Below are 27,247 nucleotides of genomic sequence, written 5' to 3'. Positions count from 1 at the left end.
ATAATACAAAAACGGAGGGGTACAAAACAGAAGAGACTCTTAAATATAGAGAACAAACAGAGGGTTGCTGGAGGGGTTGTGGGAGGGGGGATGGGCTAAAATGGGTAAGGGGCATTATGGAATCTACTCCTGAAATCATTGTTGCACAATATGCTAACTTGGAAGTAAATTAAAAAATCCATATAAAAAGCCAGACATCAGAGTATATATTGCATGCTTCTGTATATATAAAGCACAAAAGAAAATTAATAATTTATAATGTTAGAAGTGATTACCCTTGGTGGTAGGTTGGGGGTCAGTGGCTAGTGACTGGAAGAGAACTTCAGGCGGCTTCTGGTGGGCTAGTAATGTTCAGTTTCTTGATTTGGTCGCCGGTTACACGTGTGCTTGCCTTGTGAAAATTCATCAGGCTATACATTTATGATATGTGCAATTTTCTGTATAGATATTTTCAGCGAAAGTAAAAAAAAATACTATTTAAGCTGTATTTAAATATATATATTTAAACTAAAATCTGATGAAAGAACAAGACGGCACACGAGGGATTTTGAAAAAAATATTCTAGAAATTTTCTAAAAATACAATAATCATTAAAATGAATATATTGTTAAGCAGTAAACTGAAATAGCAGAAGGGATTCATTACATGCGAAAGATTCAAGGAAATTCCCCATGCTACAGCACGGAGGGCAGAGAGAGAAAATATGAAAGAGTAATTAGACACATAAAACAAAATGAGAAGATGGGACGTAAATCTAATACAACTGGATGGAAGAAATGCACTATTCAAAGTGACAAAGGAAGAGAATTTAATGAACAACACAAATTCAGGTTATGAGTTTCTGAAGAAATGCACATTTATTTTGTACTCAGAAGCCTACTATTTTAGAGATGGAAAAGTTCTTAGAGATGGACTGGTCCGCCCCCTTTGTTTCAAAGATAAGAAAACTGGGGCCCTGAAAGATTGACTTGCCTGGATCAAAAAGCTGATTAATAGTGGAGACAGAAACTATCTTAATGTTATATTTTAAGAGTCATGGGTAAGGGGCGCCTGGGTGGCTCAGTCGGTTGGGTGTCCGACTTCGGCTCAGGTCACGATCTCGCGGTCCGTGAGTTCGAGCCCCGCGTCCGGCTCTGGGCTGATGGCTCAGAGCCTGGAGCCTGTTTCCGATTCTGTGTCTCCCTCTCTCTGCCCCTCCCCCGTTCATGCTCTGTCTCTCTCTGTCTCAAAAATAAATAAACGTTAAAAAAAAAAAATTTTTAAAAAAAAGAGTCATGGGTAAGAAGAACAAAATAGTAAATTCTGACTTCAACTTTCCTGCTGGTATCACCATTTATAACAGCAATCTGAAATATTCCTGTTCATCAAGAGAATTGAACTCAAGTTGAAAATATGAGGCATTATTGATTCAAATGCCATGTAGTAAGTGTTTAACAAATGATACTTAATGATTAGGCCAGGCTAGGGCTGCCCACACATACTGTAAGGAAATAGTGTCGGGACAAGTCTTCTCAAGATTTGACTACAAGGCCATCATAACGATTTCAATACATAAGCTATCTATTATATTCCTCTCTTTAAATTCTTTCCAACATTTTAGAGTGCCTTTTCAATGACATTTTCTCTATTATATACATAATGACAGAAGGTAAATTACTTTCTTCCTTTGAAATAGAACTCACAATCTAAATGAACCTCTAAGTGCCCATTTTAAGTCTGACACAAATTTCAAACTGGTCAGAGAAGTATAAAATGCACTGAAGACCTGATATATAAAGCACTATTTTTTTTTTTTTTTACAAAATTAATCATTTCTGATGATGGATCAGTAGCTTGTATTCAAGTATTTAAGAGGAAAAGATCTAGTCAGCATAAGAAAATGTGAGCTTAGCCCTTATTCAAATTTTATGATTTTGAATTAGAAAATCTGTATTACTTTTAATGCTCATAAATTTCAAAATCATACATAAAATAATCCTATGACCACCTGTGATGACTTTTAAGATGAAAATATTTTTCAGAAATACAAAAAAATCTAAAGTGGAGAAAGTAATTTGGTATGTTCCAGGTTGAAACATTTTCAGGAAGAAGTTCTTACAAGTAAAACAACTTTACCATGTCATTAAATTTAGGCCTAGAATTACATAATGAAAAAAACAAAACAATCAGTACTTAAATTCATTTTCTCCTGAGAGTCTAGTATTTATCGATGAGTTTGGAACTTTTCAGAGCATTTTGATCAGTTTCAGCTGTGTATGAGTTAAGAATACTTTAAAGTTAAAATAATTTTAACTATTCATATATTCATAAATCTGACCACTATAAGAGGGGAACAGTTATTAACATTCGTAAATCTAGTTAGCAAAAATGAAAAATGAAATGAAAATAATTAAAAAGACAACAGACCACGAAAATACTGGCTACCAAGTATTTACTGCAGAAATAACTCATACAAATGTATAAAGAAACCATTAAGACATTTACTTATATAAATGAACAAAGTATATGAAAAAGTCACACAAAAGCAAATTAAGAGCAGTTTTGAACTCTTATACTTACTACCTTAGCAACAACATATAAAACATCCACCCAAAGCTGTAAACTTTTAATGAACGGAGATACTTAAATGGTGCCAGTGTAAAATGTTATAACTCTTTGGGAAGCAATAAGGCAAACATACGAAGAGCCATAAAAGTGTTCTTATTCTGCCAATAATCCCACTCCCAGGAATTGATCCTAGTAAAACTGAAAATAACTTCAGAGTTCAAGAATTACGATAATGGTTTAAATAAACTGAATATGAAGTAATATGATTAAAATAATAATTATCAAAAGTAAATACAAAGAATCTCAGAACATGAAATGAAAAAACAGTCGATTAGAAAATTTAGGTGTCTTAAGACTGTAATTATGTAAACCAAAAAAGGGAAAATGGTAATACAAAATTAAAGTTCTGAAGTCCCTGCATCAGGATGGTGAGGATTGTGGGTAATTTTTCTATTTGAAGAAAATTTTGCCAATGTTTTCAATATTAAGAAAAAGATATATAATCTCTACTCTTCTCCACCAGTAAATTTATACATGGCAATTTTTAAGTTGAGAAATAGAGCAGAAATGCCCCAACTGTTTCCTAAATCCTAAATTTTCCTCTATTTGGACCTTAACTGGCAATGCCTGATGACCTATCACCTGGGCCACCCCAGCAGACAGAGGCAGACTCCACTTCTGAGTGGGACAAACTGCGGGGCACAAGATAAGTAAAGTTGTAAACTTACAAATTTGTGTGTTTGGTATTTTATGTTAATGCATTGAGATAGCAAACTCTTTTCCTTACAGTTTTGTGTGTCAGAATTACTTTTAATATTTTCATTTAAGATACCTTGCCAATGTGATAAAACGCTCCATATATAAAAAGCTATATATGCTTTATAAATTTTCGTACTGAATTTATATTAGTTAACTACAAATAAAATCCCATGACTTTACAGATTTAAAATTTTTGGAGATTGCAAACAGGCAACTACTTTTAAAAGAGAGGCAATCCATAAAAATCTAGAAACATCTGATTTATGAAATTTTAAACTATTCTTCCTTTAGAAACTATATTTATCTGAATAAACGAAGCAGAATTTGGACATTCTAAAGACTGGCCACATAATATATTGCTTTCCCATAACAAAAATATGAAGGACTCGTTATATGTGAAACGTACCATTTTGTGACTACATTTCCAAAATTATGTTAAAAAGGGTTAGGGAACTTTCAGTAAGCTATTTGAATGAAAATGTTGGAGAATAACTTTTAAAATATTTAGAGCAGAAGGGATTAGCTAGACATGTACGGTAGCTATCTCGACGTCTATAAATATAATTTGAAAGAGCAAACTAAAGAAAAAAAAAACCGTATCACAGGGATTAATGCCCTGTAGAGGTATAAATAAATACTAAAAAATAGACAAAAGAAATTTTAAACTGAAGACACATTCCTTGGCTTACTTTTTAAAAAATTATGCTATTTAGTAACTTGGTACAGGGCGGTTGATTGTATGGATGAAATCACCAGGAAAAGATCACGTAGCTGCCAAGTATAAGCCACGGGGCTGTCCTTTGCGCTCATGGTAGACGTGAATCTAACTAAATATTTAGTCTTCTTACATTCTGTTAGTGGTAGCAGCAACAATTTGGTTTATTTACAAATATTTATTATAAAAGTTTATCTGTTTCCAAGAGCTAAACAAACATAGCTATTACCAGGTTAAGTACAAGTCTTGTCAAATAAATGTTAATAACTGTAAACTCCAAAATGTAAGTTAAATAATGGTCTTTTCAAACGTAAGAACTTCAATATAATAGAGCCACTAGGAAGCCAAAATAAAGTCAAAGTTACATTCAGTCTTGTGACACCAAAGAAACATATAGCTTGTATTTCTTTTTCTTTGATTAGAAAAAGACTCTGAAGAAAGATTCAAATCAGAAGGTTGATTTTCCTGAATCCAACTGAACAACATAACATCCTAAAACAACATTTCACAGTGAGGCAAAGAACTGAATAAGTCACTGCAAAGCTATTTATAATGTAGAGCAGATAAATTGTACACCAGAGAAACTGTCAATGATGGACATTTTTCTTCATGCGAAAAAAAAATCATGCGGGAAGAAAAAAAGAACAGTTGTTCATCTCTTGCATGTAGCTTGCCATTCTGTACACAGGACTCAAATGTCAACCAAGAAATGACGACAACCCCAAGCCAATCTTAAGAGGCCTTAATTATATCCTCTTCTCCCTTTGTCTCATTTAGGGTTATATATTCACAGCTCAAAACTTGTTCATTAGACTCCTCAGGTTTTGACTTTTTAAGTGCCAGCTCTGCCGGGAGAAGAGACGAGCAATGTTCCAGAGACTGGGCGATGTCATCAATTGTCCACTTGTCTTCAGGAAGGGCATGCTCTTCTAGTGTAAATGGGCCCTGCTTGGTTCGGGTCAGCTCTAGGACGTTGGCACAGGAAGACAGTTCTACGGAAACAAAAGGCGAAAAGAAAATCCACAGGGTCAACGATTCAGTAGTCCACAGTCATCATAATTTTTCAAATGACAGAACACCTCGGATTCAAACCTCTCAAAACCACCCCAAATGTAAAACTGTAATAAGCTAATCTAAGAACCGAGAGCCTTGACAAATGACGAAGTAGCAAAATGGTATTTAGTAACTCACCTTATAAACTGCTTCAAAGGCCACAAGGAACTTACACAGACTGTTCTTACTTAACTGTGAAGCAAACCCAGGAGGGAACTATTAATCTCATCTGCAGATGAGGTAACCTGACCTGTCCGGTGCCACAACCGCCAGGAAATGGCAGGGCCAGGACTGCAACTTTCTAGCTGTTTGTAGGACTATGCCTTCCAGTTTCTAAAAAAAAATGTTACTTGCATCAATGAAAGTAACTTTGAGACGGATCCATCTTTTTATCTTATCCCATTTGAGTTAAAATCTTTCATACTTGCAATTATGTTGGCTCTTGCCTTCATTATTCCCATCTTCATTTTCTGCTCCTCTCTCTCTCTTTGTCTCCTGTTGTTACAAGCATCTCACTGCAGCTGCTGATGCTGATAATTGTATGCCATAAACCTACAATGCTTTTGAAGCTGAAGGCAGCAAGGGTACAGTTCCCTAAGGCCGGCACTCAGAGATATGAAAAATAGAAAATTCCCTCTTCCCGTCAAAAGCGAGTATTACTCTCTAAATGATAATTCATAATTCATCTTTATGCTTACCTTTGCCAATGTCACTGACCAAGCTTCTGATATAAAAACCTCCTCCACATTCAACATCTGGAATGTTAACAGTGACATGGTAAATTGCTAACCTCCCATGAAATCCACTTTACATAGAAATGATGCCCCTAAACAAATGTAAAAATGCACTATGCAAACAATCGAGTGATAAAATATTTATGTGCTAAAACATAAATTATTCATCCAATAGCATATGTGTTTGTGAGATTGAAAAGTCAGAGTGTGGAGAGAGCAAACAGCAGAAACTCATGAACACATTTTTAAAAAACTGGCAAGTCACACCACGTAATTCCTTTAGCCTTGTTCCTTTAATAGGTTTTAAATAGTGAGGAGTCTCAGCTTTGATATTATGAGCTGGACGTTTAAAAAAACATTTTCAGATTTTTACACCTTTTCCAGTTAGTCGGTTTTAAATAGGTGGGACATCTCAGCTTCGCTATCAGAAACTGTAGATTTTTAAGATATTGTCAGATGGGCACACTCAAAAAATACAACAAAAACCCCGTATCAGGGATAGTAATTATGTTTGGGAAAATATACTACATGGAGAGCTCAGTCTATGTAAATGTTCTCTTGGAAATATTCCTGAAGAAGTCATAAAATAACTAAAATTACACAATGTTCCAGAGTGACTGCATATGTAAACATCTTCACAGTAGATTATGTGCTTATTGGTTAAGAGCAGGGCTCCGGATTATTTTCATTCGTCCACAAGACATCCTGAATTTCCACACAAAGGACTACATTCCTGGTGCTTATAGTCTTATCCTACAAAGAAAGCCACTTGAGGGAATTAATCAAAACTCACTACCTGGGGATTTTCTTTTTTCTTCCCCATCGGCTCAAGGTTGGGAACCACAGCTGAGATTAAAAAACGAGCACGAGGATCAAAGTAGGTATATAATCACTCTTGCACTATATTTGACGTTGGTGAAAAGACACTCTTTTGGCCTATTACAAAATAAGTGAACGTAATAACTATTTACAACTAAAATGCAATCAGAAAAATTCAAGCTTCTCCTCCTTTCATAGATAATATCTACCGTGCCGACCCAGCTGCTTTGTTTTCATGGAATGAGGTATTTTTTAGTATATTTTTCTCATTATTTGTCAAATATTTTAAAATCAGGAAACTAAAGAAGTGACTTCATTTTTTTAACTGTACAAAAACCACATTCTATAGGAACTTAATACACCTTAAATAGTATGTCAAAGCAATAGAATATAGGGAAAAAAAAGTTTTGGGAAATTATTTCTCAAGGGAATCCTAGTTAGTAGTCACTGTGAAATTAAGAAAGAGCAGGATCAGTTTAAGGAAGCCTGAGAATTCAGAAGAACCACAGCTTTCAATTCTTCACAGCTCATAGATGTTCGTGGCTTCAGCTACTACTTTCTGCAACTAAGAGATCATCAAATTCCCAAACAATAGAGACAAACGTTTTGGTTTTTAAATTTATTTCAAATATAAATTGTAGATACATTCAAATTGATAACCTGAATTAAAATGTACCCCATGTGTAAGCAAATACTTGTGCCTTACCCATTGTCTCCACATTGTCAAGATCTTTAGCAGTAACTTGCAGGTAACAAAGAAGGGGGAGAAATAATGACTCTACCCTTAGAATTTCTTGTCCAAAAACTAAAAATGCTTTAAAAGGACAAATTAAATTTTAAAGCTGAATGTACACTACCAGGTACTAGCCAAAATGGCGGAACACCCATCCATAAGAGAGTAAAAACACAAGATATAAAATTTTGAAAGTGTATATCCCTTACCTACTCTTTGCCATTAGAGATCGAAGGTATGTTATTTCCAACTTTATAATATAATAGGTATATTACAATACAGAGATATTTATATTATTATATATAAGATAATAAGAAAAGCATTTAGGAGAGCATTTCTGAACTTCCATGTAGCTATCAGTATGTTCGTCAAATGTGTTTTCGAAAAGGTATTAACAAATGCTAACCTTACCTAAATTCAAGTTTAAAAAAATCTCCAATATCCTAGGGATCCATTAAACTACACGAAAGCAGCTGAATGCGAGATAAAAGTACACGTAACTACACGTGATTTCAAGTCTTTCCACCTTACCTAGTGTGAAAAATGGTGGCTGGAATTTCTCAAGGGAGAGACTGTACACCGTAACTGGCCTGGCAGGTTTCGCTTCTACTATTTCACCTCTCTTCATCAAGGTTGAAAGTCTCTGTCCGTCTTTCTTTAATGCAGAATAGCTTGCAAGATGAGGGAGAGAGACAGGGCGTGAAGGAGAGAGAAAAGGTTAAGAAAGAATGAGAGAGCATAACTCCAGATCACAGCATGGAAAGAAAGGATGCCGAGCGGCACTTAAATGGAAAATCTCTCTGACAGGCGGACTCCTTTTTTCCTTCCAATCTGTTCCATGATGGTGCCAGAGATGGAATTCCTAAATCTCTTTGAAGCGAAAGCTTAATCTGGCACCCAATGAACAATATTGTCAATTTTACCCTTCCACCTTCTCTGTGGAGGTGATCTATACAAATGTTCGTTCACTGGTCCGGGTTCTGGGTCAAGGACACCGGGACAAGGCCTCTGGTCACAATGGTCTCAACTATGTTTCCTTGAAACAATTTCCATTACAATAATATTCATTTTCACATACGAGTTGTCAAAACATTTCAAAATGCAAAGAAGCAGATAATCTACTTAACAGATCTTAGCTTTGTGTGATAAAATTTTATTAGACTACGAAATCCTTGGAACAGTCCCGGGAAGAAATTTCTAAAACTGCTCTTAAAATAAATTAAACATACTTATATTTTATTTATAACAATAATGATCAAAAATAGCATTTATCCATATCCTACAAAATTTTTAAAACTTCCATTTGAAGCAAAATTATGAAGACCCATTTCCCTGTTAGATATTTCAGCGTTCTTAAAAAAAAATCAAGATTTTAAAATAAAAAGTACTAAATGCTAAAAGAACTGTCAGTAACTTTGCCTGACACATAACGATACAGCCATTTTTTTAAAATAAAAAGCAATTTGCTTGAAATGGTAATGTGCACAAAAGATATGGTTAAGTGGTAAATCAATATTCTTATACTTTTAATAAATTATAACTTTCATCTGTCTCATTTGTTGCTGAGAATTGTGAAGCATAAGATTCTGGGCCCACAGGAAATGGTCCCGATGCCCGAAAAAAAGTACCCACTGGACTACGAATCACAGCTCTGACAGCGGCACTGCACAGGACCGGGCCCCTCGCAGCAGTTCGGGGAAAACTGACCTCTCTGCGCTCCAGACCTGCCCTGAGGCGTGTGGGTGCAAATCACAGAAGCCCATCACCACTGGAACGGCATAGATGTCAGGCCGTGGCAGCGTCCAGGGCCAGAGGAGACGGCATCGCGCCGCCCCAGAGAGTGCCGGAAGCTCTGCAAGCTGCCTAAGTCAGGCCCACCTCTACTGGAGAAGACGCTGTGTCAGATCAAAACATGCTTCACCATACACAGAAGGAAGCCGTTTTGTTTGGTTTTTTTCTCATTAAAGTGATGTTAAACACTGAAAAATAAAAATTAAACATTTCTTCAAATTCAGTAAGTGAACTTACAGGGGAGGTACCTGCATTATATTCCCAGTAAATTTCTGCAGAATGCCTTCAATATCTTCTTGTGTTATTTTATCTGCCAAAAAATGAAAAAGGTAACAAACAACTACAGAATATGTGCTATTTTCATAGCATTGAACGCTCTGAAATTTCAATTAAATTTTTAAAAAATTTTTTTAATGTTTATTTATTTTTGAGAGAGAGACAGAGCACGAGCAGGGAAGGGGCAGAGGAGAGGGGCAGACACAGAATCCGAAGCCGGCTCCAGGCTCTGAGCTGTCAGCACAGAGCCCAACGCAGCTCAAACCCACAAGCTGTGAGCTTATAAGCTGAGCCGAAGTCAGGTGCTTAACTGAGCCACTCAGGAGCCCCTCAATTAAAAATTTTCTATCAACACATATTTGTAGGCCAAATTCTACCGTGTTGAGATGAATAACATACACATTAATGAGATAAGAGGGGGAGAAAGTCTTATACTGTCTAATATTAAGACTAAATTTCCTTTGCTTCAGTTTTTTCTCCAATAAATGACTCCATCATCTTATATGCATTTAGCTGGTGCTTACTACAGCCTTTAGAAAAGCTGAGAAAAATGGAGGATTAGCTATAGAAAAGGTACCACAGCATTAAAAAATGAGGGGATCGGAAAACAAGTAGAAAAATTCATATAAGTTTTTTTTTTTTTTTAAATAACTGAAGTATAATTGGCATACAATGCTAATATTAGCTTCAGGTGTGCAATGCAGCGATCTGACATATACATTACGCAGTGCTCGCCACGGCAAGTCGTAATGAGCAAAATAGGTGAAGGGTATTAAGAAATACAAGCTTCCAGTTATGAAATAAGTAAATTATGGGAATGAAATGTACAGCATAGAGAATATAGTCAATAATACTGTGGTAACTTCGTATCATGACAGATGGTAAGCATTGTTGTGCACCTGAAACTAATGTAACACTGAATGTCAACTAAAAAATCAATTTAAAAGTTTAATTTAAAAAAAAATATGCTTAAGTTATCTAAGTTTCTCCAGGCATCAAATACTGTAAATAATGTACACAGTATTGAAGATTATTTTTTTCAAGATTAAAAAAAAAATTTTTTTTTTTAATGTTTATTTTTGAGAGAGAGACAGAGACAGAGACAGCATGAGTGGGGGAGGGGCAGAGAGAGAGAGGGAGAACACAGAATCAGAAACAGGCTTCAGGCTCTGCGCTGTCAGCACAGAGCCTGAAGCGGGGCTCGAACCCAAGAACTGCAAGATCATGACCTGAGCTGAAGTCGGATGCTTAACGGACTGAGTCACCCAGGTGCCCCCAGCATTGAAGATTATTAAGTAGCAACCACATCAAAAAGTTTACCTGCTAGTTCTACGGTGGCATAAAACTGACACACTTCCATTCAGTTCTGTCCCCAAGAAAACTTGTATTTGTCTCCTTCCCTCCTTTCACTGTTTTTGGAATTTCTCTGTTCTTTTTCATCAAACACTCTTAGGAGTCTGACTTTTGCCTCAAAATAAGCCAGTGCGAAAAGACAATATACACAGCAAGGATACCATGATTATTAAGCATTTTTTAACAATGATTTTAGAAAATTTGAATGAAGACATACAAGTTTTCGGTACGTTACTTAATCATGTTTCCAGCCTTTAATACTCTTTCACACAAAATATTAACTGTATTAGCTATAAAATATTACTATAATATTAAAGTATAGTTCTATAATTTTAACAAATGAAAACTATAACACATTGAAACTCAGTATTTGGGATTTTCATATTTATAGATGACTATGTATATTTCATATTCAATAATTATAGAAATAGTCTATAACTTGTTTAGGTCACAGTGAATGGAAAGAAATAACAGCGCTTCTTTTTCACTTTGTAGGACATTTATTTCAACTTTTTATTCTAATACATAGTTACATTTGATTTTACAAAATAACATTAAGCAAAACCTAATTAATGTGCCTTGAATTATCACTGTATCACCAGAAAAAAATTAAAGAACAGCACGGAATACTGTGCCCAGGTTTCAATATCAACACAGCGAGACAGTCTTAACCTCGTGTGACCTTGAGTCTCAAGTCAAACAAAAGACCAGAATCTACTAGACTCAAACAGAGAAGAGCCACAGAACTCAAAAGAATTTCTCCAACACCTGACAGTCCAAAAAGACAGTTCTCAGATGGGTATTCTGTTCATACTGGTTTTCAAACAGATGTAGCTCATGATAGGATAAGGATTTTCCCATGAGAAATTTTTGCTCTACCGCAACATTGAAACAATCACTGGTGCCACCTTAGTGATGCAACGCTTTCAAGTCTAGGCGGCCAATGCTACCACCAAGCACGGCTGCTGAAGAAGTGTCACTGCTGATACCACTGCAGAGCAAATCCCAACGTACTGTTAAGTCCATGGCTTAGCCACACATTTTCAAAATAAGTCTAAATGAAACTGAAACGGCTCTCTACTTCTGCTAGGCTGGCCTCTTTCCTAACATTCCTGTGAATGTATACTCCTTTTCCTGCTTCAGTTGTTGTCTTTTACTCACACTCCCCAACATAAGATGACAAGACGTGTTCTTTGTCATTGCTTCTGCCAGGGTCTCTTTCTCTGACTTAACATCTCAGGCATTTTAGGTTTGTGCTGTTCATTCTGCAGTTAACCATACACAATTTGTAAATGTTACCTACTATACATAGGCGGGTATTATCTCACCAATTAAATTCCAAGGCCCTTAAAGGCAAAGGCAGCTTTTCTTCTTATATAAGGTACACAATTACAGTGGCACTCAAGACATTCTTGCTGAATCAGCTGAGGAATAATAGAATCTCAAGGTCAAAAGGACATTTAAAAGTCACCCCCCAAAAAAAAAAAAAAAAAAGGGGCGCCTGGGTGGCTCAGTCAGTTGAGCGTCCAACTTCGGCTCAGGTCACGATCTTGCGGTCCGCGAGTTCGAGCCCCGCGTCAGGCTCTGGGCTGATGGCTCAGAGCCTGGAGCCTGCTTCCGATTCTGTGTCTCCCTCTCTCTCTGCCCCTCCCCCATTTATGCTCTGTCTCTCTCTGTCTCAAAAATAAATAAATGTTAAAAAATAAAAAATAAATAAATAAATAAAAGTCACCCAGGCCAATGATTCTTCTGAAGTTTGAATCACCAGACAGAAGGTCTATGCAGCAAGTTGTTTTACAATAAAGGTGAATATACTATTTTAGAATAAAATAAGTATTTTTTTATCATATGATTATTATGTTCACTACGTGAGTATGTAGTGAAGCATGCTGGCTATCTCTAAATCTTGCCATTAGTCCAATCCAAATAATAATTATTAACAATAAAGACTCTACCTCCAAAGGATTTAAAAAGAAATGGAGAATAAAATCTCTAAAGCAATTATATCCAATAACTATCCAAGAAATACATTTGGTAAAAGAAGATGGGTATGATAAAAGTGTCATAGGACTTGGGTAATTATTCTTTGTTTATAATCTTCAATGTGCCAGCAGTATTCATTTGAAAATAATATATTATTTTTAATGTTTATTTTTGAGAGAGATACAGAGCATGAGCAGGAGAGGGGCAGAGAGAGAGAGGGAGACACTGAATCCGAAGCAGGCACCAGGCTCTGAGCTGTCAGCACAGAGCCTGAAGCAGGGCTCAAACTCACAAACTGTGAGATCATGACCTGAGCTGATGTCCGACACTTAATCAACTGAGCCACTTACGTACACCTGAAATTAATATTTTCTTTTTTTGAGACAGAGACAGTGAGCAAGTGGGGGAGGGGCAGAGAGAGAATCCCAAGCAGGCTCCACGCTGGGCATGAAGCCCGATGTCGGGCTTGATCCCACCATTGTGAGATCATGATCATGAGCCAATATCAAGAGTCAGACACTTAAACAACCTAGCCACCCAGGTGCCCCTGAAATTAATTTTAAAAAGTCATTCTCATAAAATTAACATATGTAAGATCATATCACATTATTTGCTTAAAATCTGTTGACTCTACCAGTGAACTTACAACATAATAGTCGATACTTAACTGAACTATGGATTTAAAAACAATATTCGACCATGACAGAGTAACTGTTACTGGATGAGTCCTACCACTATAAACTGTTTAATTGGGAAAATACATAATACACAATTGTTTTCAAACCTTAGACAACAGACAGCTAGGACTATCATCCCTGAGAGAAGAGAAAGAAACAGGCAGGGTCTTTCTGAGGATCACTTGTTTTGCTTGGAGGTACTTTCTGAACTGTGATGTAAGGAAGGGAATCCCAAAAGAGCACTGTAATCTTGCTACTGGAGGCAGCTAGACAGACCTGAGCAGGAGGGGAGAAAGGAGGACGGCAGGTAGGAAACTGCCAGGGACCACCCAGTCTCCGCCCAGACACCGCATCATCTCGCGTAGACCAAGCTCTTTTGCTACCCTTCTGGAGTGTACTCTCCCTTTGCTAAATAAAACCTTTGTTTAATTCTCTACGGAGTCTCTCAACTGAATTCTTTCCTTCAAGAAGACAAGAACCAAGGAATTTTACAATCCACCAGCCAGTAACAATCTCACTGAATAAAAATCAGAATTTGGGGAAGCAGCAGCAGCTGGAACTTGGGAGAACCAAACAGAGAAGGAGATGTCTACAGGGGTCCACTCGAGCCCAGCTCAATTCCAAGCTGCACATAAGACAGACGCCAGAAAATTAACCAAAGAACTGCCACCAAAGCTCTTGCAAGCTCTTATAAGGTTGGATGAATTCCAACCATCCAGAAGGAAGAAACTTGGCTGAACACACAGGGAATGTGACAGGGACCCCAGAGAAGCCGTGTCTGAGCAGTAGAACTAATGGAGACCTGGAAAAATGTCTACTTCAGATCCACACTGACAAGGAATCTACACAAAAGTGACTCAAATTAGTGAGGTTAGCAAGGGCAAATGACATAAGACCAATATTTAAAAATTAACTCCATTTCTCTATACTAAGAATGAACTATCAGAAACTGAAATTTTTAAAACTCAACTTATAATAGCATTAAAAAATATGGAGTATTTAGGGATTTCATATACAAAAGAAGTGAAAGATCTACATACTGAAAACTACAAAAATATGTCTGATATCATTTCAAAATTAAAAGGTCATAAAGGAATGTTATAAACAACTCTATACCAATAAGTTTGAAAATTTAGGTGAAATGGACAAATTCCTAGGGAAAACATTATCTAGAATGACACAAGAAATAAAAAAAATACTAAATTTTATATTTAGAAAAGAAATCCAATCCATGATTAAAACCTTCCTAACAAAGAAAACCCCATATGTCTACCAATAAATTCTACCAAACATTTGAAAAAGAAATGATGCCAACCTTACACAAATTCTAGAGAATAAGAGAATACCACCCCCCCAACCTATTTTATGAAGTCAGCATAACTCTGATATTAAAACCAGTCAAGGATATTAACAGGAAGGAAAAACAGAAGGTAATCTCATTCATAGACAAAAATGCAAAAATCCTAAACTAAATATTAGCAAACTAAATCCAACAATTTATATAAAGGATAACAGATCATGATCAATTTGGGCTTACTCTAGAAATGTAAAGTTAGTTTAATGTTTGAGTAAGGAGAAAAATCAACAGCTAAAGACATAGTATTTGATAAAATTCAATGTGTGCTCATGATATAAAAAATAAATAAATAAAACAGTTGGGGTGCCTAACTGGCTCAGTCAGCAGAGCATGTGACTCTTGATCACAGGATTGTTGCGTTCAGGCCTCACACTGGACATAGAGCTTATTTAAAACAAACAAACAGAAGCACCTGGGTGGCTCAGTCGGATAAGCATCCGACTTCGGCTCAGGTCATAATCTCATGATTGGTGGGTTCGATCCCCTCGTCCAACTCTGTGCTGACAGCTCGGAGCCTAGAGCCTGCTTCAGATTCTGTGTCTCCCTCTCTCTCTCTGCCCCTCCCCCTCTGGAGCTCTAGCTCTCTCTCTCTCTCTCAAAAATAAATAAAACCTTAAAAAAACTGTTTAAATAAAAAAATAAAAAACAGTAAGTTAGGTACAGAAAGTAACTTTCTTACTTTGAGAAGAAAGCTATAAAAAACCTATAGGGAAAATCTATAAAAAATCAGATACACTTGCTCTTTCAGATATCAAGATCTAGTCTAAAACCATAGTAATTAAGATAGTTCAGTGTTAGCACAAGAATAGACAGACCCGTGTGACAAAATGGATTCCAAACAAACCCATTATCTATAAAGTGCGTGACGGTGACCAAAGAGGCAATGCAGTAGGGAAAAGTGCTGGGCCATACAGGAATATGCATACAAGGGGGGGGGGGGGGGGGAGGTGGATTATAGATGTAATGTGAAAGGCAAAACAATAAAGCTTCTGGAATACAGGAAAATATCTTCATGCTTTTGGGGGAGGAATTTTTTTTTTTTTAAGTGGGTACCAAAAGGACTGGACTAATCACAAAGGGAAAGACTTAATAAAGTAAACTAAACTTAAGCTAAAAACTTCTGTTTGCCATGACACAATCAAGAGAGGTAGAAAATATGCCACAGGGTAGGAAAAACACACGTAACAAAAGAAGAACACATACCCAGAGTATACAAAGATCTCATACAAATTCAATTTTTAAAAAGGCAACTCAATACAGAAAGAAAAAAAAAAAAAAAAACCCAAAAAGCAAATGGGCAAGAGACCTGAACAATACACAAAAGAATATGGCTAAGAAGCCAAAACACATGATAAAATGCTGAATCCCATTAGTAATCAAATGAAATAAAACTACACACTCATCAGAATGGCCAACATTAAAAACATTGCTAATGCCATGTGTTGCCCAGGATGTAGAGCAAGTGAAACTCCATTTATTGGTGATAAAAATCCAAAGTTACAAAATTACTTTGAAAATTGTCGATAATTTCCAGTACAGGAGGATTGCCCTATGACCCAGCAATTCCACTTGGGTGTATTTCCAAGAGAAATGAGTACGAGTCCACCAACAAACAGGTACAAAATACACATAGCAGCTTTATTCATAAAGTCCAAATGTCAACAGAAGAATGTTATATATGGAATGCGGCTCGAAAGGAGTTTCTAGGAATCTTCTATTTCTTGCCTGGTAGCTGCATTGAGGTTTGCTTCGTGATACTTCACTGAGCTGTAAATTTAAGTTTCGCTCACTTTTCTTTATTTGTGTAATATTTTATAATAAAAAGGTTTAAATACAAACAAAAGGCACCACAAGATGACTGATACCTATCTACACAGCAGCCGTACTAGAGAGTGTGCCCTAGTTGTTTAAATTGCAATCTGAGATCCAATTCAACTCCTCGGCTTCCTCCAGGAAGTGTGGGCAGCAAACCACAGTCCGAGAGGAGCCACTCCCATGAGACACATTAGCTACACACACTGGAAAAGACCTTGTAACATCCTATCTTGGGACCTAGGGGTTGCAGTGTTTAGAACAGAGGATTAGCATGAGACACCACTTTCCTTTCACCTTTCTTGCCTCCCAATAAAAAAGCCACAAGAGAGAGAAACCTATTCTCACAGGAGCAGTCAGGCCTTCCCAGAAGCTTGGCTCACATCTAAGATAGCCTGGGAAGCCATGGTCCTCACGCCCTGAGCTCATTGAAGAGCAGATCAACACAATGAAGCCAAGTGTCCGCAGGCCAGCAATTGTGCCCCAGACTTAATACCTGGATGGGGATAAGAAAAGAGCAGCACAAGGTAGGAGGATGCTCTGCCTTTTGTGCGACTCGGCTGCCGTCTTGCCGTCCTCTATTGCCTGCCTTATTTATCCGTACACTGTGCTTTATTCTATATGCCACACGTTGTCCTAGACACCAAGAATATAGTGAGGACCAAAAGAGCTAGGTCTCAGCCCCACAGTTTCGGGATTAACACGCAAATGTGTATTTACAAACAGTCAAAAGCTATTTAGGGATAAAGGAAGGTGCGTGAAAGAACAGAAGGGCCCTATTATTAATATGGTTTGAGCTTTGAGTCTACTGAGCCACACTTGTTTTCTTATTCTTCTGAGCGAACTTTCAGGTATCTGAAACAACAGCTAAAAACAGCATTTGTCTAGATAGAACAAAAATGACTTAAGAGCATTCATTTGCCATTTACTGCATACTGCCTTAGTTACCTGACCTATATGTCAGCTGTTCTCAAAAGTCAATTAAAAACTGCATTTTTATTGTTACAGTGATGTGGGAGGGTGGCAACATCAGCGGCATTTAATATTCGAGGACCAGGGATGCTGGATGTCTCACAACATGCAGGACAGGTAGCACGATGAATTGTTCTGTGTACTACATAACTTCTGGACGTCGGCCAGATAGTCACGTGGGTGAAAACCTGTTTAGAATCGCCTGAGGCTAGAATCTAAGACCATTTTCCATTTAAACACAAAAGTTCTCCATAGGACACAAGTTCCTAAAGGACACAGCCTAGGTCTCATTTACCTTCCCCTTGGTACCTGTTTAAGTAGATGACAAACATTTGCTAATTTATTTAAATCACAAAGAAAACTCATGTCAATAAGCAAACCCGATGAGCTGTCATTTTTTCTGGGACTACAAATACTATTCAATAAACTACAGGGAGGTCTCCCTTTCAGGGCCTGAAGAAAGTTACTTAGTTTTTCCATGACTTAGTTCAACATATAATCAGATGATTTTAACAAACTAAGTTTTCTTTAAAGTAAGTAAGGTTACAAACTGCACAATACAAAGAAGAGTTTAACTCCAAAATGCTTAAGGGCAGGAAGAAAGGGTATGTTTAAGTACAGCTAACTCTTGAACAACACAGGGGTTAGGGTTATGGAACCTGCATGAAGTGAAAAACCTACGTATAACTTCTGACTCCCCCAAAACTTAGCTACTAATAGCCTGTTGACTGAAAGCCTTGCCAATAATATAAACGAATGATTAACATGTATTTTGTATATTATATATTATATTATATATAGCTTATAGTAAGCTAGAATGTTTCTAAGGAAATCATAATGAAAACATGTACAGTACTGTACTGTATTTATTTTAAAAAATCATTTATAGGGGTGCCTGGGTGCCTCAGCTGTTTGAGCATCCAACTCTTGATTTCAGCTCAGGTCATGATCCCGAAGGATTGTGGGATTGAGCCCCACATCAGACTCTGTGCTGAGTGTGGAGCTTGCTTAAGATTCTCTCTCTCCCTCTATCCCGCTCTTACACTTTCTCTCTCTCTCTCTCTCTCTCTAATACATAAATATATATCTATGTATGAATGGACCCACACAAGACAAACCTGTGCTATTCAAGGGTCAACTGTATTTTCATCACCTTGGTCCTATTCTAGTATCCCCTACTCAATGAACTGCTCCATCACATGACCAGCTTTAAAACCTAGAAACCTAGGTCATGGTTGACAACGTCCTCCCCTTCACTACCCCATCCCATCAAGAAGTCTTATCAATTTTACCTTCTCACCATTTTTATGATTATATAGGTATTTTATATACTCTGGAAATCTCTGACATCATCCTATTGCCCTGTGCTTTTTTAAAAGCTTTCTGGTTGAAAATTATGGTTGGGTTTCCATTAAGTGAGGGTCTGCTATTTCCTAATAATTTCAAGGAGAACTCAACATCCGTTTCTTTAAAAAATCAACATAAATCAGTGATTTGTCTTTTGATTATGTTGCTTGATTTATCAAGTAGGATCCTAAGTTATATATAAATCTTATCAGGACAAGTGAAGCTACTATGACCAAGGAGAAGGTTGGCCTAAGCACTGGGGCAATACATAATATACAGTAAGTGCATTCAACACAAAACACAGGACAGCCAGATGGCTAAATTAAGAAGGGGTAACATTAAACACAAGCAGAAAACAAAACAAAAAAAACAAACAAACCCAACACAGCAGAAAGCCTACAAATAATTCACGACTGATGACATTGTAATGTAGGTGAACGGACTGTACAAAACGTCAAGGGCTGCATTACGAATAGCGCTGCACTCTGAGAGTTGCTAGGAAACCATCTCACTTATCTATCCTTACTTAAAGGAGGAAAAGAAGGAATGGTAGAAAAATTAAGGTGGGCCCCAGTGAGTTGTGTTTTACTTCCAGAGAAATAGCTTTCCCTCTGTCATATTGTCTTATATGCTGCAAAAGCACAGGAACACAATTAGTCGTAAAGCACTGAACTTGGTGCATTTCAAAAGCTAAGAAATAACTGCAAAATAAATAAATAAGCCATGGGAAGGCACAGGTAAAATCTAACAAGATCGTGTCTCCGCTTTTTCGTTTACTAGGGAAAATGTCCTAATTCCTAGCCATAAATCGTTTTTTGGCAAGAGAATTATTTGGCAGAATTCTGAACACTAAAGGAAACTGATTATAGGAAAAGAGGCAATTATGACAAATGATAAATCTTTATAAACAAACCCATACCAAATAAGCAACAATGTGATCAAAACTGTCAATTTTATTAACCCAAAGAAATGTACTAAAAGCTATCATAATCACTGGTAATATCAGGTAAGAGATTTATTTTTAAAACTCTGAATTCACAGGGGCACCTGGGTGGCTCAGTCGGTTAAGTGTCTGACTGCGGCTCAGGTCATGATCTCATGCTTTGTGAGTTCAAGCCCCACATCAGGCTCTGTGCTGACAGCTCAGAGCCTGGAGCCTGCTTTGGATTCTGTGTGTGTGTCTCTCTCTCTCTCTCTGCCCCTCCCCTGCTCACACACTGTATCTCTCTCTCTTAAAAATAAACATTTAAAAAAAAAATTCTGGATTCACAGAAACTTTGTCTAAACGTGAACGAACAAAGAGGACTACTACGTTAGACGAACATCATACCGTAAGGCTTTTCTTCTGTTACTTTGCCAGTGGAATCTAGCGTGTCAGTAGCTTTCCCCAGCTCCCCAATGGCGGTGTACCTCTAGAGGAAAAGAAGCAAGGGAGAAAAATAGGTCATCAGGTAGAGAAAAACTTACGCATGTCTTAAAGCTTTATACAGAATTTTACTAATCCTACCAACTTGAGACAAAATAAAGGCAAAAATAAGCGACTGCAGCTGTGTTGTTAATTTGTGACATGTGGGAAGCACTTATGTAAACTGAGGAGTGCTCACGAACTTCCCACACCAGCCCACACGACACAGAAGAGCCGGATTTTACTGACAATTATGGCTCATAAACATACGCTTGTTGCAAACCAATTTCTAAGACCAGTTCTGGGAACTGGGAAGTTTTGATTCTGGGAGAAAAATTTCAGATATACCTATGAGTAGAGAGAATGGGACAATGGCATGGCCAATGGTATGTGGCCATCAGAAGACTCAACAATTCTACCACACATACAATTAAAATTAATTTTAAAATACATCCATTTACTACTTCTTACAGGAAATACGAAGACTAATCTTAGTAACTTGGTTAGATGTTTAAACAAAAGCTAAATATGCAGAAAGTGAGCCAAACTACTACAGCAGAGCTGGTGTCCTTAATATTACATGCGTATTCTTAATAAAGAGAAATAGCTGCTTCTCAAGCTCTCTGAAAGGAAAAAAGTCACATCTAAGAACTGATCGTTCACAGTTAACTGAGGACTATTTTCCTTCTCACCTCAGGGCACATTTGTATTACATACTGTTTATACTACTTTCTTTTGGTCAAATTCAAGTTTTATTTGGAACATCTCATGAAGCAGTGAGAAAAATGCCAGGAATATAATTCCCACTGAAATGATTCTGTAGTTATGTGGACAACTGTTTAAAGAGGAAGCTCAAAGTACTTTGTAGAAATATAAGTTTATTAATGACACGTTTATTATGTTAGCAAAGGAACCAGAGACAAAAATGAGAAAAATATTAGAACTTCAAATTCCCATGAACAAGCATTTTATACCAGTCTAAGTTGCCCGTGGATGAAATCGCCTTCTATTACATAGCTCAAAATAATTTTTTCAAACAATGTAATATAGGAGGGAATGTTCTAATGCATTTGAATGAACTTTTTAAAAATTTCAGAGAAAGACAAATACCCTGTGATTTCACTCATATGTGAAAACAAAACAAACACGGGAAAAAAAAAGAGACAAAGTGAAAAACAGACTCTTAAATATAGAGAACAAACTGGTGGTTACCAGAGGGAAGGTGGGGGCGGGTATGGGAGAAACAGATAAAGGGCATCAAGAGTACATTTATCATGATGAGCAGAGAGATGTACACGATTGTTGAATCACTGTGTCGTATACCTGAAACTAATATAACACTGGATGCTAACCACACTAGAATTAAAATAAAATTTTAACAGTTCAAAAAAAAACGTTTCATTAGTATCGACAAAAATTAGTTTCTTGTAACTAAACAAACAGTCTCATCACCCGAGATGCTCCACTCCTGCTTCCATATTTTGCAACAGTCAACCTGGATTAAGCAAACCATGGAGAGAAGTATATACAGCAAGGTGAATGGGAAGAGTGTGGACTCAAAGGGTTGAATCCTGATGCCATCACAAAAAGTAGATTAAGTGAGCCTTTCATGCTGGAGCCTTGTTTTCCTGATCTTAGAATGGCGATGGTAATAGTACCTCAGGAGGGCAGAGTTTAGAACAGCACCTGGCCACGGTAAGCAACGGAAAACAATACTATTACCATCATTATTATTTAACAAAGAAAAAGAGCAAGAGATACAAAATGATTCACAGTAACAGTGGTTCGAGTGACTCATCTGGTTATAGTGAGTTCCCATAAGAAACAGGAAAGCAAGAAAATGCTCTGATTTTTGCCTTAATCATCTGTCTGGTTGCATAAGAAAAACAGTGCAATCTATATACATCACTAGAAATCATCGCTGTTTTCTGGTTTTCCTTGAACCTTGAAACTTTTTGCATTATTCTATGTAACAAGTTTTAACCCGGCACCTTTTAATTCTGGAACATGCCTTCCAAGTATGCAATGCTCATTCTAGTCTCTGAGCTCCAGGGGTTCTTGGCACATGCAATTTCCCTAGCCTTGAGCTTCCTCTCTTCTCCAGCAATCAAACCCTAAACCCTGTTATCTTTCAAAGCCACTATTAATTTATCTCAACTTCCAATCGCTCACCTGGCAGCAGAGCTAAGAGTAGGTGTTCAATACATAACAATGGAGGCCTATATCAAGCCCACATTGTGTATTCATTCATTCACTAGTGTATTCATTCATTGAATCATGTTTAAGGATTGTGAATGTACCAAATATTCTCCTAAGTGCCTGTGAGAGATACAAAGATATACATTGAGCCTTATCTTCCCCAATTACAAACTGTTAGCTTGGATTTTGCAATGCTGTTCTGTTGTGTTTCTCACTAGATGGAAACATGGTAGCAGCTTAATAAAAAAGTTGTTGATAGAATTATATACATGCTGGAGAAGGTCTTATCTGTGCAATTCACATTTCACCACAGTTTTGGACATCCACATGGTACCTGCCAAGTTTCAAACCCTTTCAGGTTCTGCAGTTACACTGAATCTGGCTACATGTTGGATTCTTCTAAAGGGAAATATTACTTAAACCAGTAATTCTCCAACACTGTGGTTTTAGAACCCTTATAAACATTTGGAAGTTACTGAGAAACCCTGGTGCAAGTGTTGTTTTCATATGAGTTCTATCTGTTGATACTGACTGTATTAGAAATTAAAGCTCAACAACGTTTAAAACACTAAAATACATGCACACATTCCATTAACTATCAGACCCATGCTACCATCAGGTAACCTCTGAAAAACCACAATACACCTGTGTGATGGCAAAGCTATGAGAACGGTTTTGACTTCAACAGACCACCCCCCTCAGAAGTCCCCGGAACACAGTTGGTGAACTGCTCATCTAAATCATAGGTGTTTTCTAGTTTTCCCTTGTCTTGGCATCTAGTGATAATTATCTTTTAATTCTAGTCAATGGTCCACAAGCTACTTAGTAAAATCCACCCGGACAGTTAAGCCTCCTAGTGAAACAAAACCTTACCACCAAGAAGATATGGGTTAGAAGAAAAAAACAAAAAAAACCACAAAAAAACATGGCAAGGTAGATATATAATGCTACCATTTTATCCTGTGGGATCTAAAGTATTTCTATTCACTGGCCTAAATTCGACACAGACACAGGATGCATACCTGGGAATTCTGAAATCTATTAATAGATACGTTACAACATAATTTGACTACACGAAAATGGAGGTCCTGTGCAATTTTTAAAGAGGTTTCCACTGAACTGTGTGCTCTTTGAGATTCATGGTTTCTCATTGATACTAGCACTACTCTCCTCTCTCCTTCACCCCTCTTCGAGCTCCCTGAACCCCCCAGCAAGGCACTAGCTAGACAGCTTAAGAGCTAACCGGCTTCTGTACTCTTCAGAAGAAAGGAAACTGTTTTTGTATTACAGAAAGATAATCATTTCCATCTCAACTAGGCAACTGCTTTTTTTGAGGCTTATTTTGAAAGCTTGTGATTCGAAGTTTCATGAACAAACAAAGGAATATTATTTACGATGAGGAAGAACATTTTTTTTTTTAAATCTACCAAACCAACAACATGTGACTTTGAATGTCTTCATTAAAAAGGAGTAGCTCTTCATAGATCCTAAGTGGAAGCCCTTCAAATTTTCAATATAGTACTTACGGAATATATGAATATTAATAGAGTGTAAAGACAAGGTACAAATTGGGACCATGCTCTGGAGAAAATGAGGGAAATGCACGAGTCCTGGAAAGTTGGCTTATGTTTCATAGGAGCAATAGTGACATCACAGTTCAGAGTTGACATTGGTTAACCTAAAAATGCCACTGTATACTTGGGGAAAGTTACTCTCCTTTGAACACATCCAGGGTGGAAAAGTTTGGATACCCCAATAATAATACTTATTTAATTGTTGGAGGGATACAAAGCTGCTTTCTGAGACAACACTGGCTTTGCCTACAGGTACCACTTCAGTTTATCTCCACAGTGATAGGAAAATAGTCTTACCTCTGGATAATGCCAGTTAGTCTTTAAATGGCACCAGTGATTTCAAAATAGGACAGCAACCCTTCCACCTGCTCATGTGGTTTCTAAAGCACATATATGAGTAACTGACTTTAATTAGCAATACAGGATGCTAATAAAGGTAATACTGCAAAACCTCATCAAAGTCCGTTACTTCAAAGTACATCTGCTACCCAGCTTCTGCTCAACGATTGGCTCAAAGAAAGTATAATTTAGGGAAGCTAGCAGAGGGACCATGCACGCGGCCTTCTAGGCCTTCTACGCACTTAGATCAAGTGAGGCCAAAAGGACACATGAGTCTAACCTCTCTCAGAATCATTTTACCTAAGTTACATTTTATATAGATCCACTTCGACATCTGCTGTAAAACTATATTTGAGAACCATGGTCTGTCATGCGATATCCCTCACAGTAAGAAATTTCTTTCTCACTTTAATGCCCAGAGCTGGAAGCTGATGCTGCTTCTTTCTGATGAGTGCCACGTTTTGCCTAGGCTACCAGAAATCAAAGATAAGGAAAAGGAATGAAATTAACTGTACTCAAGGTCTCCAACAGAACTTGCTCAGATAAAATAAATGTCAGTGTCTATGGGACATATAGTTAGAAATCCAACAGGACTGGAACTCAGGAGAGAGATTTGGGGATTCGTGAAATACTTGGGAATAGTAATATTAATGACCCTTGAATAACAAGGGTTTGAACTGCATGGGTCCACTTACATGCAATTTTTCACAATACAGTTCTGTAAATGTATTTTCTCTCCCTTATGGTTTTCTCAATACCATTTTCTTTTCTCTAGCTTACTTTGTATATGTATTTTATACTGTATTATTAAAGTATGTATTAATCAACTGTTTATGACATCACTAACGCTTATTAATAAGTTAAAATTTTAGGGAGTCAAAGTTATATGGTGATTTCTGACTGTGTACGGGATCAGTGCCCCTAACCCCCACATTTTTCAAGGGCCAACTATAATAGGATTTATCGATCAACTTCTGTATGCAATGCATTATTTGGAAAACCAACAGGCTCTGGATACACACTAGACATGTAATCCAAAAGAGCATGCAGTGAAAACAAAAAAGGACTCAAGAGAAACATGATCATTGGCAAAGCAAAGAGCACCATAAGATAGGAGAGGAAGCAATGAAGAACACAGAGAGGGACCCTTAAATCTGACACTGATCTGAACTGGAAGGAATGCAAGAAAGAAACTGGGTGGTCTGAATGGTCTCTGGCCTTCAAAGAATGGGAGCAAAATAATCTGATGGCATAGAGGTTTTATTTAAAAGGTCAGCACTCCACCCATTAAATGAGAGTAGCTGTATGAAGTGGCACTATGTTGAAATGGATTCGAAGGACGTGCCTCAGTTCAGCAGGGAAGAGTGTTAGGCCACGTTCACTTAACAGTATCTCTGATCGTGACTGGATGGCGAGGGGAGGATGTACTGTGATCGGCTGTCATGTGAACATCGAGTATCTGCCATCCAAGAACCAAGTAATTCTACTCTTGAGGTAACTCCACCCTACCCCTACCGGAAGTCTAATTTTTCTAGTAGCGTTGTGATGTGAATAAAATTCATCGTAAAAGTAGGAAGTGGAGAAAGAGAAAACATTGGGTCAAACTGTAGGTCCGTGCCTAGCTAGGCACAATCTGCGGGCACCAATTATTTCTAATGAAGTAGAAGGACAAATATCAAGAGGACATCATACATAGAGGTACGGCTGTTGGATGAAACTCTTGTTTTTTATACATGTATGTGTATAGAGGGCCACGATGTAGAATGAATTTCTTACTATGGGTCTTGGAAAAAAAAAAGTTTAAAAGCCATCTCTGGAATTGCTTCCAGTGATACAGACAAAATCTATTTTTAAAAAATGTATTCATGGAGCACCTGGGTGGCTCAGCCGGTTGGGCTTCCGACTTCAGCTCAGGTCATGATCTTACAGCTTGTGAGTCCAAGCCCCGCGTCAGGCTCTGTGCTGACAGCTCAGAGTCTGGAGCCTGCTTTGGATTCTATGTCTCCCTCTCTCTTTGCCCCTACCCCGCTTGTGCACTCTCTCTCTCTCTCTCTCTCTCTCGAAAATAAACATTAAAAAATTTTTTAATTTATTAACAATTTTTAACTACTTTTGATAAAAAAATGTAATATTCCATGTAATTAAATTTAAATGACTTATTTTTTAACAGATACATAACCTAAAATTAAAAGTATAAAAAAACAAATAGCTAATAAGATAATAATGCCTATTTTTGAAATGTGAAGCACCCAAGAGCTAGGTTTCTGTAATAAGATGCACCTGGGATTTTCTATTTGGGATACAGTCATCTGAGGATCAGCGATTTCACTGTATGACATTCTGCTTTCTAAGCTGAATACCAAAATGGTTTGTGATAAATAAAGCTTAAACCAGAGCCAACGATGTATTTATATTTCCGGTCATATTTCTAGAAATATGCCTGGAATTTATATGTAAAACCTTTCAATACTGTGTTGTATTTGTAGTTTCCAGAGGAGGGGAGAGGTGAATAATGAATATTTGAAAAAGAACAAATCCTTAATGCAAACCTATCTTTTTTATTATTATAAAAGTGAATTCTTCATTGTAAAGATTTGGGAAAATACTAAATAAAGTGAAAAAAGAAAAGAAAAATCATCCATAATCCTGTACCAAAGTAACCACTTAGATATTGAAGAAACAAATATTAAGCAAACGGCAAAACCCTGTATCAGAAACAAATTCTAGACTTCATGTGGAGGTATTTAAGCACAAAGGTACAAATTTAGCAGAACAGTCAAACTCTGCCATTGCAACACAATT

At 37.2% G+C, this 27,247-nt stretch overlaps 1 protein-coding gene across 1 annotated transcript in view; it reads right to left on the bottom strand.

The window, feature by feature from the left end:
- Nucleotides 1-2,460: 2,460 nt before the first annotated feature.
- Nucleotides 2,461-27,247, bottom strand: part of TRUB1 (TruB pseudouridine synthase family member 1) — a 37,257-nt gene continuing 12,470 nt past the window's right edge. The window contains exons 4-8 of the mRNA XM_007084844.3: nucleotides 20,259-20,340; nucleotides 9,389-9,461; nucleotides 7,892-8,031; nucleotides 5,773-5,829; nucleotides 2,461-5,013 (exon numbers count right to left, since the gene is read on the bottom strand). Coding sequence (XP_007084906.1) covers nucleotides 4,754-5,013; nucleotides 5,773-5,829; nucleotides 7,892-8,031; nucleotides 9,389-9,461; nucleotides 20,259-20,340 — 612 coding nt within the window. The 3' untranslated portion in view covers nucleotides 2,461-4,753. The remainder of the gene's footprint in view (nucleotides 5,014-5,772; nucleotides 5,830-7,891; nucleotides 8,032-9,388; nucleotides 9,462-20,258; nucleotides 20,341-27,247) is intronic.

Source organism: Panthera tigris, chromosome D2 (assembly GCF_018350195.1).
Source record: "Panthera tigris isolate Pti1 chromosome D2, P.tigris_Pti1_mat1.1, whole genome shotgun sequence".
Lineage (NCBI taxonomy): Eukaryota > Metazoa > Chordata > Mammalia > Carnivora > Felidae > Panthera > Panthera tigris.
The sequence above is the reverse complement of the archived record's forward strand: the minus strand, read 5'-3'. Positions and strand labels throughout refer to the sequence as shown.